This window comes from Chelon labrosus (assembly GCF_963514085.1).
Source record: "Chelon labrosus genome assembly, chromosome: 10".
Classification (NCBI taxonomy): domain Eukaryota; kingdom Metazoa; phylum Chordata; class Actinopteri; order Mugiliformes; family Mugilidae; genus Chelon; species Chelon labrosus.
In genome coordinates this window covers 23119026-23134901 of record NC_140360.1, presented here as the reverse complement: position 1 = coordinate 23134901, position 15876 = coordinate 23119026, and the positions used below count along the sequence as shown (strand labels likewise).

At 41.9% G+C, this 15876-nt stretch overlaps 1 protein-coding gene across 1 annotated transcript; it reads left to right on the top strand.

The window, feature by feature from the left end:
* Positions 1 to 10250: 10250 nt before the first annotated feature.
* On the top strand, positions 10251 to 15786 carry ccn5 (cellular communication network factor 5; the record flags this gene model as incomplete). The annotated part of the gene is made up of 5 exons (XM_084554011.1): positions 10251 to 10313; positions 11157 to 11373; positions 11878 to 12126; positions 14498 to 14739; positions 15290 to 15786. The coding sequence occupies 5 exons, from the start codon at positions 10251 to 10253 to the stop codon at positions 15575 to 15577; spliced, it is 1059 nt and encodes a 352-aa protein (XP_084410137.1). The 3' UTR covers positions 15578 to 15786.
* Positions 15787 to 15876: the final 90 nt, after the last annotated feature.

The following is a 15876-nucleotide window of genomic DNA, read 5'->3' as shown; positions in this document are numbered from 1 at the left end:
TGTTAAAGCAACTGTGAGCTGTATTGGCAGGATGAGGGCCAATGTAAAGTCCGTCCTGTGCAGGCTGAGGTGGAGGCCTTTAATATCCTGTGCCAATATGTAGAAAGTCGTTTAAGTGCCTCCTAGGGAGAGCACGAAAGTACCTCAGATCACACTTCTCTACTGTGGTGGCTCCTTTGACAACTGATATTGACCACTGATACATATCAGAACTCTTTAACTAAAACCTAAACCTTGGCTCATTCAAAAACACAAAGCAGAAACAAGGACAGCTGGACTTATTGGGTTTCTTGGCTATGTTTTGCTTCACATCCAAGTAGGAGAAAGAACTGAACTTCTTCAGATCCCTCTGATCACAACTAAGTATCTGGTTATTGAATAGTCATGCAAGTTTCAGGTGAGTTGTGTGTGATATTGTGTATACCATGACCTGGATGACTGAGAACCTTCAGTCATCCAGGTCATGGTACCTCAGCGAGGGATTGGCTTAACCTTTCTCTCTCTCTTTTTTTTATTTTTTTGTTTAAATCAGGTTTAGTTAGCATTATTTGATCTCCTATTTGTTGAGATTTTTCTTAAATGGTTTTAAAAAGGTCAGTTAAAAAGAAGGCTATCCAGAGCCTGAGGTACTTTGCAGAACATTGAGGAGGAAGTGCATATATTCAGAGATCATCAGTTCAAGAGGGGCTTCATTTGACATGACTTTCTTTGCATTCAGACTCGTCGCAAGTGGCATGAAGATGCAGAGAACCTGAGAACCAGGCTGGACATGACAGCTCAGAGATGTCTGAGCTGGCCTTATTAGTGATAAATCAGTCTGGAGGTATGTGGGGGAAACTGATAAACAGGTTCATGGTGGGATGAGCTATTCAAAATGTCCAGCAGGTGACACTGTAACCAAACAAACACTAAAAGACACACTTGCCAATTCATTAAGTACACTAGTAAAAACTAATACCCTCAGTTTTGCACTAAGTCCCCCATATTGACTGTTATAATGTTCAGTTTACATTGAAACAGCATCAGAAAGGTGGTGATTCAACTGTATGATCATTTTGGAAGATGTAGTTTGTGGTGCTGTTAAACTGGATTGCATTAAAAAAATTGTTTCTGTTATTTTGGCTAGGCCAGTGGCTGAAATGGGGGCTAATAATTTCCCTTCACCTGTGCCTTCATTCATCATGTTGTGGACCTGTTGTTTCCCTGTCATCCTGCCCAGTGAAACATTTCTTTTCATCCATCCTATCAAAGCGGCATCGCTCTCTCTGTCCTTTGAACTACAACAATGCACTGATCTATCACTGGCACATCCGCTGCCTGTCATATTACTGGTCTCTGTGCTTGAACACAGGCTGTTGAACCTCTGCGATATCAGAGCCACAACAGCTCTGTGTGGTGGAGGAGGTGGAGCCTGGGGTGCACTTTTGATCTGATGTCTGGATTTCTCTGCACATGCTACACATGCATTCACAGATCAGGCCCCAGATGTGGGCATCCTTCTATACTACAGTGAGTGGTTTCTAAAATATGTGTATCTGTATCTTCTCAGTTCGATAAAGATCTATGTACCGTAAGCCTTCTTATCTTTCTGCCGTTTAGAGAACAGCTTATCTCAGGAGGCAAAAAATATATTTGCAAGTCTATTTTCATTCATCCATTCATCCATATTTCATCTATTACTGCTTATTCTTAGAGTCACAGGGAGCTGGGGCCAATTCCAGCTATTATTGGGTGAGAGGCGGAGTATATCCTGGACGAGTCAGTAGTCTATCACAGGGTTAACGCAGACAGACTAACAACCACTCACATACACACCTACAGCCAGTTTAAAATCACCAACGGACCTGACACGCATGTTGCCAAACTGTGGGGAAAAGCCAGAGCACCTGGAGAAAGGCTACACAGGTACAGGGAGAACATGCATGCTCTTCACAGTGGTTAGCACTGACGCCTCCCAGCAAGCTGCTGTGAGTCAATTTCCTAAGGCTGAATAGGCGTTTTAAGCAGGTCAACCGACAAGCTCTGACACCACAATTGCACCTTCCCGTTACAGACATAACACATGTAAACACAGTAAAAAAAATGTTGCCAGACACTCGACCCAAACAGTTCTCCAAACATTGTGAGAATGTATAAAGCGCTCTTTCAGACTGGGAGAGCAACAACACATCCTGACTACTCCCACACACTGGCAGCTGCAGCTTCATGCCATCACTGAACCATTTCACCTGCAGTTCTGAGAAGAGAGAGCTGTGGCACTTGTGTTTATCACGCATCTGTAGTCGGCCTTTTTAAAACTCGGCTCTCTGTAATCTTGGTGTTTTTGCCTTAAATTCATTTAAATATTTACTCTTGCAGTGATTTACGAGAAACCAGGTTTGTGATGCTTCTCTGTGGCCTCCAGAAAGCAAATAAAACGAATCAATCAGGTAAATCGGAGAGGAATTTCTTTTAAAATGTAAATGTTCAACCAGCATTCATGTTCTTAATAGATTTAATCAGATGTACATTCTGCTCTTTCACAGCTACAACTGGCTCGATCAAAATCTTTAGCTGGCTTCCTGTGTTACAGATAACTGCAGCTGCGCACGAGCTAAATATTTCCACTACCTGGCAATCGCAGCTAAAATTACTGACACTCCCAGGAAGTGGTTGTTTTCGTGAATTGAGGCCTTGTTCTGTATTTATTTGTTCTGATTTATTTTTAGTTAGTGAAGCTAGAAATGGATGTGTTGTTGGTCTGGGTGTGTCAACAAATGCAGGAGGATATTTTTGCTCTGTGCAGCTGCTGCAATCAGTTCTCTGCAAACACCTTCTGAACCCAAGGTCGGGCAAAAATGTGACCAGGGTGAAGGCTGATGAGATACATCGGGTTTATATCTTTAGCCCACTATAACAGGAGGGTTTATGGACGAAAAACTAAACGGATACAAGACTTAGAATCTACAGCCACACTCGCTACTCCGTGGGATCTAAGCAGTGACGCCTTGCAAGCTATTATGCTCACAATGACAATGCTTGTGTACAGAACCAATAGGTAGAAAAGCGCTATATAAAAGCAAGGCCATTTACCATTTACCATTTACAATAAGTGACATACTGTGTCATGGTGACTGGTATTGTTTACCATGCTCATGAGAAAAGTCGACATAAACGGCTCCCTCTGTGGTATTTGTAACTTTGCATGTCCCCAGATTTATGGTTCTGTAACAGATGTATCCCACTATAGGAAGCTCCACACCCCACACTGTACCTTAAAATGCACCTCTCTAGAAATGTTACCACACGCTGCTGCAACGCAGCGCGCAACAGCTGTGATAGGTCCAAAATGCATTTCTTTCTCTCTCAGTTCCCTCTACTCGGATGTCTTCTCATTTTTGTGCATTGCGGTGATTTCAGAAAAAGTAACCATTAAATTTCATGTTGTGTTAATGTGTAATTACAGAATGATGCTGCCATCCCAGCGTACAAGTATACACAAGTATACATTGCTTACACAAGTAGCCCAGTGAATAACATTGACCATCTTGTGACAATTCAGTGTTCTGCTGGGAAACTTTTGGACCTGGCATTCATGTGGATGTTACTCAGACATGTACCACCCACCTAGACCAGACCAGGCACCCCCACCCCATAGCAATGACACCCATCCACAGCAGACAACACACACACACAAAACGGTTTAGAAACAACATGAAGAACAGCACAAGGTGTTGACCTGGCCTCCAAATTCACTAGATCCCAAACTGATCAAGTATCTGTGGGATGGCCGTGATGTTACCACTTGAATGACAAATGCACACAACCTCCCATGTTGTAACCACAAGCTCATAGGTTCCATTTGAAGCCAGAATTGAACACAAAGTACATTCGAGTCTGATTGGTAGTTATTCATCTTTAAGTACCATTGAATGGCTGTATTAACATTTTATGGGAAGTGAGTCAACAGCTGGCTTAAAAGGTCAACCTTGTGGTGTTGCCACGAGAAACATCAGTATTGTCTGCCGTTAAGAAGTTGCACTGAAACTGGTGTTGCAAGTGGGAGAGAGAGATCATCCTCTGGGGATCATAAATATCTCTACAAAATGTCACCGTAACCCTTCCAATAGTATTTATTCCAGTCTGTACCAAAATGGCGGGATGACCAACCGTCTGTCAAATTATCCCTACAGCTATCTACGCGAAAAAGGAAGTGATCACCCCTCCTATTATATCTCCTCACAGACATGTTAACAATGTCATTTTTTGCAACATCATTTCACCAAATTGATACACGTTAGTGGATTTGACAGTTGTTTCTACCTTTGCTGATACATATGTCAGTACGGTTGTCATGATGAGTGGGTGTGAATGAGCGTCTGGACGAGATGTGCTTTTCTCCCTCTGGTGTAGACACGGCGGTGACCTCGGCCCTGCGTACGTCAGGAGGTGACCTTTGGGCAGGATGAAGTTCTTATCGCCCGCTCTGGGTGCTCCTGTGGCAACACTGTGGGATTTTCACACGTCGAGCAGGAATGCCTGGAATGCAGGTGTAATTTTAGGGAAAACATTTTGGCTGCAGCTTGAGAAATCCATGTTGGAAGAGCCCTGGCTGTGTGTGTGTGTGTGTGTATGGGTGTTTGTGTGTGTCTACTACTGTAGCTGCTTCCATCTGGACCGCATCTTGACACATTAATAATGTTATTATATCAAATCATATGTCAAAATTCCTTCTCACTGCACGGTTTCCATTTTGTGGTTTTCTTCTGTTCCCTGACATTTTTAGACTTTTGCTGTGTGGAATTTCTGTAATTGCTGTATTTAGTCTCTGGCTGAGAGTCTAGGTGGAATTAAATCACGCCTCAGTTCCTTGTTTGGATATATTTAGAACAGTCATTACAATTTAAGTTGTATATACGTCATATAATAGCTCTGCACCTGTGCTTCCGTGTTGTTTCACTAGAAGTATTTCAGAGGAAACATCTGGATGTTAGTGGTGAAAGTACTTTTGCTGCTTCTCAGTGAGTTATGTAAATCTCAGGAACATTTTCCTTCTGCTTAAATCTCCACTTCATTTTGTCTTTTTCTTTCCCGTTAAAAGTTTTATGACCGAGTCGTTCAAAGCTGCACTTACAGGCTTCTGCGGTTTGATTGTTTTTGAATATTGTCTATTGTTTTGAAAGAAATCTACAAGGTATTGTACTTGTATCAGTATTGATACAAGGGGAAAATTATTCAGATGAGGTGTAGGAAGATGAAAGGGAACAGAGAGAGCAATGTGAGACTGTGACCTCAACGTGATGTATTCCTCCAGTCCTGCGATGCTCGTCATTAACTTCACTGGAATAATGAGTCAGATATACTTGGTACAATCAACATCATGAGTTGACTACAGCTCGCATGCCTTTTGCTACTCAGTCTGCCTTGCACACTGAACAAATACCTGCAGATCTGGCAGAGACAACCTGCCAACGACTGGAAAACTTTCAGCGACACTCAGTGCCAAAACCTCAGACACCAATTACCAAGTGCACTTGGAGCTGCTCTACATTTTATATACTGCGTGTCAAATATTGTCCCAAAGATTTGAGTATTATTTGTGGTCGTTACTGCCCATTGCCTGTTAATTCTGAGTCACACTCAAATCAGTCACATCTGGCCGGCACCACCCAGAACCCACAAACTGGCAGCCTTGGATGCTGTCTGGATTTGTTGAGGGCACAAATGTTGCAGAATGAAAACATAGATTCAGTAAAAGGACTAACTTACTGTACCATGACCAGACAGGAGTGTTTTATGTTAAAATGAATGAATGAATGCCATTATCAAATTAATCTGAAGCATTAGTGCATTAAGGTAATAAGTATTATACCCTTTCTATTATTACTGAGCCTGCTGTCATCTGACATCCAGTCACTCCCATGTGCTGTACAATAAACCCCAAGACCTTTGTGTTTTTTTCAAACACCTGACAACCACCTGCTTGTCCGTCGTTTCCACTTCCAACATTATTCCTTCTTAGTATACATTTCCACTTCCCTCTGCCAGGTTGTCATTCGGGACATAGCTTTCCGGCCAATGTTTTGGATTTGTGTTTTTTTTTTTTTTTACCCATACCAGCTTCTTGACATTGACCCGCACCAACCCCCAACCTGGTTCTTCACTACATTACCTTCAATGAAACAGTTAGAACTTACCATCTGTGTCTCAATGACAATATTAACATGTTCAAAAAGATTTCCACTAATATTTCCCTTGATGGTGGACTTGATCCAGATCAATCAACAGTTGAATTTTAACCAACTGACAGAAAATGTTGTAAAATGGAGCAAAAGGACCACTGAGATAGCATGGTAGCCTTGACTTTGGATGGCGTGTTTCAGCAACTATGTTTCACTCGGCCTGCCCCGAATATGTCTGTGAAGGTTCTCAGTCATCCAGGTCATGGTATATCCAAAAAGCGTTTACCTTCTTCAGTTCTAAGGGACTGGTGGGAAGTTAAGGTTTAAATAGGAAACTCTTTGGGCATAATCCATCAGAAACTTGCTTGACTTGTTTCTGTTAAACACCAGAACCCTTAGAAATGAACAAACTACTCGGATATGTCTTCTCAAAAAACTCTACAAGCCCAGTTGCCTTTTTTTAAACCCTTTTTGGATAAGAGGGAGCGGAGTTAAGTATAGCCAAGATGGCGATCAGCATGCCTGCCCACTTAGAGCTTCAAATCTATGCTTCAGACCTGCTCTTTAGAAATTCAGTGGGTGAACTCCACCTCTCAAATATGATGATGTCAGAATTTCATTGCTTTTATTGACAGCATTGTTAAATTCAGTTGTTGCATCAGAAGGAAGTCTCTCCTGACTGAACTGAGTCCTGTGTTTCTCTATGATGTGAAGAAGCATAAATCCTTTACACAGAAGGTTTCCAAACTATCCTGTGGAAACATATGGCACTAAAAACAAATGACCTCATAGAAAAGAGAGATGTCAGAGACAGTGGGGATACATGATCTGGGGACCAGTGCCTTTGGTCCGTCATGTTGTTCCAATATTTGTTTGGAGAAAAGTGGTGAAAATTGACCACCAACTCTCCAGCAAACGCGAAATATACAAAAAAATAAAATTGGTAGGACATAATGTCCTTACACAGCACCTGTTACTCTTTCACTTGGAAAGTAATCTTTGCAACGTAGATATTGATGAAACATAACTACAGGGCTTCACATCTGTAAATATTATTCAAGAACTGCATAACTTTAGCAGAAAGTCACCCCAGCATATGAGCCTGAGTTGTATTTTTTTGCTCCCTCCACCCTGAGGTATTTTGGACAACTCTGTCTGAACATGTGTTAGACATTTCTGCTCCTCAGTGACAGATTTGGAAAAGTGGTTATCTTTGCTTTCAGCGCGTAGATCAATGAATTCTTTCGTAACATTCACTGGATGAATAATATTTTCATTACTTTGCCGGTCAGCTTTTGTATTTGTGAATCAACAGGGAAGCCACAGGACTTTTCCTACATACCATCACATACCAAAACAATATTCACCCAAACTGAATGGGGTTCATTGTAGAAGTATCATTCTGACTAACGGTATGCACTGTTAGTCAGAATCATACTTTACTGTCTGGGAACTTGCGTATTCTGGAAAAACAAGTTCGCTGTCGCTGGCAAAAATGATTGTACTATGACTGGTACTGATATTTCCCTACACCCTTTTCATGGCATGTGTGCTCATAAATCAAGAGTACTGAAGCTGGATCAACCGTGTAATTGTTTGGTACCCATGTTTTCAGCTTAATTAACCAACATTGTACTTGTGATCTACAATTTTATACTTTTATTTATTATAGTTTTTCTTAGTTATACTTGTATATACTTATAAGTATTATACATTCCATATATTTATCTTTAAAGCTGCAGTTGTCCATATGTTCTTAGGAAGCTCTTATTTGTGTTTATGTGTTTTCCTGCATCCGTGTGCAAATATCTTTATAAATTACTGATAATTCTTTAACAGTAGAATTTATTCATATGTTTCCTTCAGCACCAAGAGATGCCTTTGGTCTGACATCTTTGGAATCAACAATTCCACACTACTGAGTGTAGTACTGGAGCTATTACCTATTATAATGCAATCCTTCTAGCTTGTGTCATTCTTGAAGAGCAAAGAAAACACGTGCTAGCTTCCAGGAAAACATAGTTTTCATCGAAAGCTCAATTTGCAGTACATCCATGCTGACTGGCCACCTGGGGCCCACCTGCTGGCCTGGGACACCCACATACTTTCCTCTTCTCTATCTTTCAGTCTGTCTCCTTCTATTTATATCTCATCCCTGGGTGTCTTTACCGCACACACAGATCTGTGAGAAAGGGCTGATGTTGAAGTTCAGGAATCTAGTGTTTTAACTGAATTCTTTTTACCGTGAATGGCTTACTTTCTGTGTCAGTGACTGACCGAAATGTTTTAGCTATGTTGTTGCGAGTCAGGCGTGATGTGGCCACTGTAATATTTAGTCTGTGTATATTGGTGCTATAGGTTTGAGTAACACTTGAAAATCGGCTCTAAATTACGTTAATGTTGGTTTGTTCATTTGGTTGCATGACAGCTTTGGTTCAGACTGAAGTCTCTCCACAACAAATTCTGTGTAAATAGTCATGGTCCCCTGATGACTAATTTAAATGACTTTGGTAATCCCCTGACTTTATGTTTTTTATTTTTAGAGTAACTGGTAATGAGCGAAAAAACAATTAGGTGAGACAAAGGGGTGGGACTGGAACTTGTGCCACTGCAGTGGCGACTATAGCCCCAGTTTATGGTGCAGTGACTCAACCAAGTTATGAGTAACCGAGTATATGGAGCTGCTTGATTGTGATGTGTGAAGCTGGAATGACCAACCTGCCCAGTGTTCATTGCATACAGCTGTCAATTCCTACCCAACTGTCACATGTAATCTGCTTCTGAAGCTTTGTATAGTGCCTGAGAAGGTTCTCAGTCATCCAGGTCATGGCACATCGAGAAAAAAAAGCTAAAACAAAAGCAACTGAACTTGCTTGAGGTTACTTGAACTTAAGAAGCCACTTGGATGAACAGATAAATGTCTTCAACAAAACTCAAACAACTTCATTTCCCTTTGTTTTTTCTTTGTTTTGCATGCATAAGAACAATCTACATTATCTAAGTTGTTCAATGATTAATATTTTGATTGCTAGCTCTGTCCCACCTCCCTTCACCCTCCAACCAGCTGGCCTCAAGCAGATGAGCTGGGTTCTGGTAAAGGTTTCTTTCTGTTTTTCTTGCCACAGTCACATTAGATCTCATTCAGTGGGTTTCAGGCTCTGGATTCTGTAAAGCTTCCAAAAAAAACGTTTTCATTGTTGTTGGTGCTATACAAATAAAACTGATTTGAATGCCTCACTAACTCTTGGACTGCCATGTAATTGCCCCCTACAGGATGAATGGCAGTAGCTTTGGTTTGGCTCTTGTTCCTCACTCCACAGCTTTCACTGTAACTATTTAATAATGAAGCAGCTCAGGCATTTTATGTCAACAGAGGATGTCTCCTTCTGGACGATTTGCTTCCAAGTTCTTATTCAAAGATTCTCTCATAATGGAAGCGATGACAAAGATTCACGTTCATGCCAACTTCAGATAGCTGCCCTGAGCACCATGGTAACCAGAGGAAAGAGGAGGATTAAATCACTTTAAAGTCTGACTCAAACACTTTGGGGTATTTGCGGTTTTGAATCATGGAAATATCTGCTCTATATCCGTATTTTTAAAAGATGAGCTACTATATCTGACTGACCATCACCTTGTGAAAACATCAGCTCCCTAAAATCTCATCTACTTAAATCAGAATTGCTACCGCAAAAAGCCCTGAGGATTATTTGACTTGTAGACAACTTGGTTAATGTATTTTTTCTCCCCTTAGCTCATGTTAAGCTGTGCAAACTCAGAACGCCACAAGACTGGAAACAGAGGGAGGAGGAGAGGAAAAAAGAGGGGGAAAAAGATTTGGGGGTGGAGGTATGTGTGTGTGTGTGTGTTTGGTAGTGGAAATGGGCAGCAGGGAGGAGGAATGTGAAACATTTCTGATGCTGGTCCAGTGGCTGTTTACACGGTAGTCAGTCCGTGACATCAGAGTCCAGACTTTATAAATGTCAGCAGGCGCAAAAATGAGCAGTTAGCAAACAGCTGCCCGGGTCGCACCACACCGTCACACAGGTTAGAGAGACAGACTGAGCTCCATCCGCCACACAAGCCCCCATGGACCGACCGCTGTGCAACTGTGTGATTGCTCTGGCTGTGCTGCTGTGTGTGGCTAAACAGGTGAGGCCTACTCCAACTTATTTACCATGGCTAGTCTGTGTGTCAGAAACTTTATTGTAGATGTGCAATTGCAAACAATGACATTGATTTCTTGCGATTTATTTTCACTTCATTGCTATACAATGATCAAAAAAATACTGCTCAAGAAGAAGGAAATGATAGAGGCAGAGGGTGTTCATTCATTCGCAAATTATAGTGATTGCATTAAATATTCATTCATGTGTAGTGGAGGAGAAAAAACCTGCCTGACTACATGCAAATTAGATTTCTGACATAAATAAGGAAGCTGATTACCACAATTTACTATTCATCAAATTGCTTTTTTTTGCCCAAAACCTCAAGATAATCAATTTATGATCAGATGAGATGAATTTCGTTGTACCTGTACAATGACAATAAAGACATTCTATTCTATTCTAAAGAGAAATTACTTACAGTATTACAATTATGTACAATATTACAATATTATTGGCTTAATAGCCAGGAAGTAATGTGTCATGTCCCAGCAGCGTATGTTCATACAGTTATGCATTACCTCGCTGGGAACGGCGTGGGGAAAAAAAAAATCTGTCCACTGTACTTCTTTCCACTATCTTTGTTTAAAAGCATTGACGAGATTCTTTTGGTAAAGCGAGGCTGGGCTTGTCCAGACCTCGCCTACGATTTGGCTCCATGACACAAATGTAATTGGAAACAGTGGTTTGGCTTGACTGTGTTGGACACTGATGCAGCGTCTCAGTTTAACGCAGTATTTCTTTATCCTGTCTTTAAAGGCAGGATGTGACGATAGTTGTTATGCTGATCACTATCTTCTAACTTGTTCCTGTGTGTTTCGCCCTTCAGGTGCTGTGTCAGCTGTGTGACAGACCTTGCGTTTGCCCTGATCCTCCCCCTCAGTGTCTGAAAGGAGTCCCTCTGTTGCTGGATGGCTGCCGGTGTTGCCAGGTGTGCGCCCGGCAGCGAGGCGAGCCCTGCACTGAGATGTTTCCCTGTGACAGCCAGAGAGGACTCCAGTGCGACTACAGTGCCAGCTTCCCTGGATACCCTGGGGAGTGTGTCAGTGAGTGCCTCTTCTAATGAGTAAACAGCTTGGCCCCTGTCTAAATGGGTAGGACAGAGTGGAGGAAACACAGGGAGGGGGTGATCAAGTCTCCGCCAGCTTGCATGAGAGGGACACACAGACAGTTAATGTTTAGAGTCTGCTCAGCCGAGCGAGACGGCCCGCTGGGCGGCACGGATCTGCCTGAACTCCAAAGTGTTTCAACTTTTATTTCCAGGGCTGCTGTTGACACATTTCCTCTAATGACTGCCCTCCGAGCATGATAAATTGCAGGGACAACACTCGTGGATTGAGAAACAGACTCCTCAGTTTGTCAGTAGAGAGGCCTGCTTTCCATTGAAGCTACATAACCATTGGCAGGGACAGCAGCTCCTGTGTTCTCACCTCTCTCTGTCATTCCCCTCTGCTAACTTAATCACTTCACTTCCTGATTAAGTTTCCCACATCAGTCCAAGGTGCAGGAGTGGTCGAGCAATGACGGCTTCTGTGCTGTGTGTCTTGCAGGTCGGGAGTATCTGGGCTGTGAAGTCAACGGCATTACTTACCACGAGGGACAGTCCTTTCAGCCCTCCTGTGACTCTTACTGTCACTGCAGAGGTGGAGGGGTGACCTGTGTGCCAGCTTGTCCCTTGAACGCGCATCTTTCCACTCCGAACTGTCCCAACCCACAATTCGTCAAGCTACCAGGGAAGTGCTGCAGGGAATGGGTGTGTGAAAACCTTGATAACACAGTCATTAAGGATGCCATAACAGGTAAACATCACAGGTGGATAGATGCTTGTATGCATGAGTGCAACATCAATCCAGCTTTCATATATCTATATTTCATTTTTAAAAGAGCAACAGTGGCGATAGACTTTCAAGGAAAAGTCTGACACTTTACTTTTTGAGTTAGACATGGAGCTATAGGGAGAAATGTCAACATGTAGCTGTGTCCAGAGGGCCGTGTTGCCATGCTAAACCAAGATAATCTGCTTCTTGATTGTATCACTCGCTAATACACATGATTAGATGTTTGCCAAGGTAAAACACATTTAGAGGCCCTGTCAAACTGGAAAAAAAAAATAAAAAAATAAAACGACCAGCAGGCTAGCAACCAACAAGAAGATATCAGATACCTGGCTTAGTCTACGGCAGTGTGGAAGCATGTCATTGGCGTTTTCAATTGGGCAACTCCCTTCACCAATGTTTCGTTAAGTTAGGCTGACGACACCTCGAGAAGGCTTAACAGTGAATTCCAGCGTCCTGGAGTCACCCCCCTCCACGCTGCCACTGCACAACCCGGTTTTTCTCACCATTCTCACCTTTCAACAACTAACCTTCCAAGAAATTAACCTAGCCCTTTTATCAGAGCAATCAGAGCAAACTTACTTGAAACTCTCTCCAAAAAAAGCAAATAAATGTGCTTCCCAAATGTGTTTCCTAAAATCTTGACATCAGAGCCTGATATTTACGAAATATTTTCCAGTGTCTGGGTGCCAGCGCCAGACATATCTGCAAATGACTACATTTCTCAGGTTCAGTTCTTTCTTATTGATGATTCATCCATACGTAACATCATTCGTTTTTATGAGCTTTGTCACTGGTGGTCATGTCTGGAAGTTTTTACTGGACCATGTTTGCACTAAACCTGGGTGTGTCTGGCCAAAGGAGAACTCCCAAAGCTCTAATATGAGCCACAATTTTTTTTTTTTTGGTCAAACATGTTTTTTTTCCCCCTCAGTCCTCATGTTTCCTAGTTTCATAACAGCAACCACCGTGACAATTAAATATCTGCAGCCATGTAGAGATTACATTACTCCATTAAAAGGGAAGTGTGTATGAGCATGAGGCGGGTGTTAGGGAAGTGAAGCCAGTCTGAAAACATCTGGAATTCCAAACACTGTCTGAGTGAAACTACGTTATGGGAACAGCAAAGAACATTTTGTTCCTGAATACAAAACACGCTACTAATTGATATGACTTCTTCATGTTAGTTTTGGGAAGGGCATTTACTTTGGATTAGTATCCAATTTTCCCAAAAAATCCAGAGCCATGGATTAGGTTTGGGATTTTTGGGGTGCTTAAAAGATTAACTGAGACAGGTTCAAAGTTAAAGTTGAAAGTGAGTAACAGAGGTGAGTGACTTCAGTGACCACTGGATTTATTTGTTTGGAGCAGAGATTCTGAAATATAAAGTAGGGAAACATTACCTCCTGCCGTCTGTATGCTCCTATTGTCATTAAGGGTAGGGTTTGTGAGTCTACCATAATAGTTTTATATGAGGCAATGATTGAAAAATACATGCTTTTTCTTCACCATGTGTCTGAAACAAGTTTTAGCTCCTGTATTTTTACAAGCCCCCTCCTGAAAAGCCCACTCTGCTCTGATTGGTTAGCTGGTCCACACTGTTGTTTTTGGTCAACCACATAGAGCTAGCCAAACTAACTGCAAGGGTCCGTATTATGTGAATGTGTTACATGATGAAATAAATAAGTAAAATGCAAAAAATTTGGACATAAGGTGTTTTGGGAAGCAATAAAAGCTATGCAAATAACACACTAAAGGACAAACCTTATACATGGGTTTCTTTTTAAAACCAATGGAAAGGCACATGCTGTGCCCCCATATCAACTCCAGCAGTGGCTGTGGCACACACATGGGAGCAATTAAAGCCCTTTAAAACACTTAACACTTGACTGTCTGACATCCAATCTCAGTCAAATTAACTAAACAGGAAACATTCACATGCTTTTATATTTAGTTTTTCTAAAAATATGTTTCGATACATAGAAATCACCATCACCAATGTTTATTGCAAATAAGCATCCATAAATCCATTGATATATCAAAGAATGAGCAACAATGCCTATAACACCACACCAAAATCATACTGTAAAATTTTATTCTGTGTCACAGTAATATAGTATACAGTATAACTCACTGAGACCATATACTGTAATCTTTACGCTATGCTAAACTTGCTAACATTGTATTAGCTGTAGTTTCATGTAGCCTCAAAGTTTTTAATATCAAAGCAACACTTGTTAAAAAGTTGGATTTACATGATGCATGCTGGATGGAACAATAACCATGGATTCTGTCTGAAACTTCTCCTTACGCTTGTCATTGTTCTGTCTTCCAGCCATGAGACATCACAAGTTGTGGCCATCTCTGCCGAGGGATCACCCTCTAAATAAACCGGTATTACCTGCCTCCAAATGTGTAGAGCAAAGCACCCAGTGGAGCGCCTGTTCCCAGAGCTGCGGGGCTGGAGTCTCCACACGGGTTTCAAACCAGAATCCCGCTTGTAAGCTGCAAATGGAAACTCGACTTTGTAAAGTGCGGCCTTGCCAAGCTGTTCAGCCTGCCCTCAGAAAACACACGGTGAGCTCCTGTCACAGCCGCAAAGTAACAACTGAACTATAAAAGTTTTACATAACAAGCTTAGACAGTAAATACAGTACAGTTAAGAGAAGCTGAATTTTTCCATCTGATGACCATGTACCTAGTTAGATACCACAAAGCGAAGGTGACATTACGTGACCCTTGACCACACAGAAACAGAATTAACTTTTGTTACTCAGTTACCAGTAGTCATTTCTCAGAAACAAAGTTGCTGTACAGTGAAGTCTAAAATGAAACCACTATAAATGGCAAGCACTAACACTTCATATTTACAGTCATATTTATACCTACAATAAAGTGTGGTGCTTTTGCTATTAACAGACTGACATGCACAACACTTGGTTTCCCCCACAACTACTTCTCCACAAATCACAGAAAGCAACACTTTTAAAAACTCTGACACTAAAAACATTGGCATGTAAAACATTGGCATGCAGGTCAAAAAACAGACTAGATCTCTTGATTGCCATCAACATTTTTATTATTATTAAGACGCGTGTGTGTGTGTTTTCTCTGTGTGTTTTCCCAGTGGGGACAGCCGGGATATTGCAAAGCCAGCTACACGTCACCAGGGCCCATCCGGCTTGTCCACCAGGGCTGCTACAGCACTCAAGCTTACGAGCTCCGCTACTGCGGGCAGTGCACCGACTCACGGTGCTGCACACCGTACCATACCACCACCGCTGAGGTGACCTTCCACTGCCCAAGCGGCCGACTGCTGCAGCGAGCTGTGATGGCGATCCACTCATGTGTGTGTCATAACAACTGCCCCCATGCACCGTACACTAACCCTGCTCTGTGGGGATACAGGCCCTGATTGGCCTGATGAAGCACCGACTCACTGAGATTAGTGAGACTTCAGAGAGTGATTTAAGGGCTGGACAGAAACTTTAAGTATCCCCACGTGGATCAACATAAACAAAGAATGGACCCTGAAAGAGAAAAGATTGTTTTAGGAACAGTGACTGAGTTTGATGAAAGCTGATCTTCAAACATGGACCAACATTGTCTGCACTTTTCAAACATATACGTCTGCACCTTGGAAAACATTATGCTGGTTATTGATTTTATCCAAGTATTGAAATTATTTGACGAATGGAGCATAAAAACAGAAGT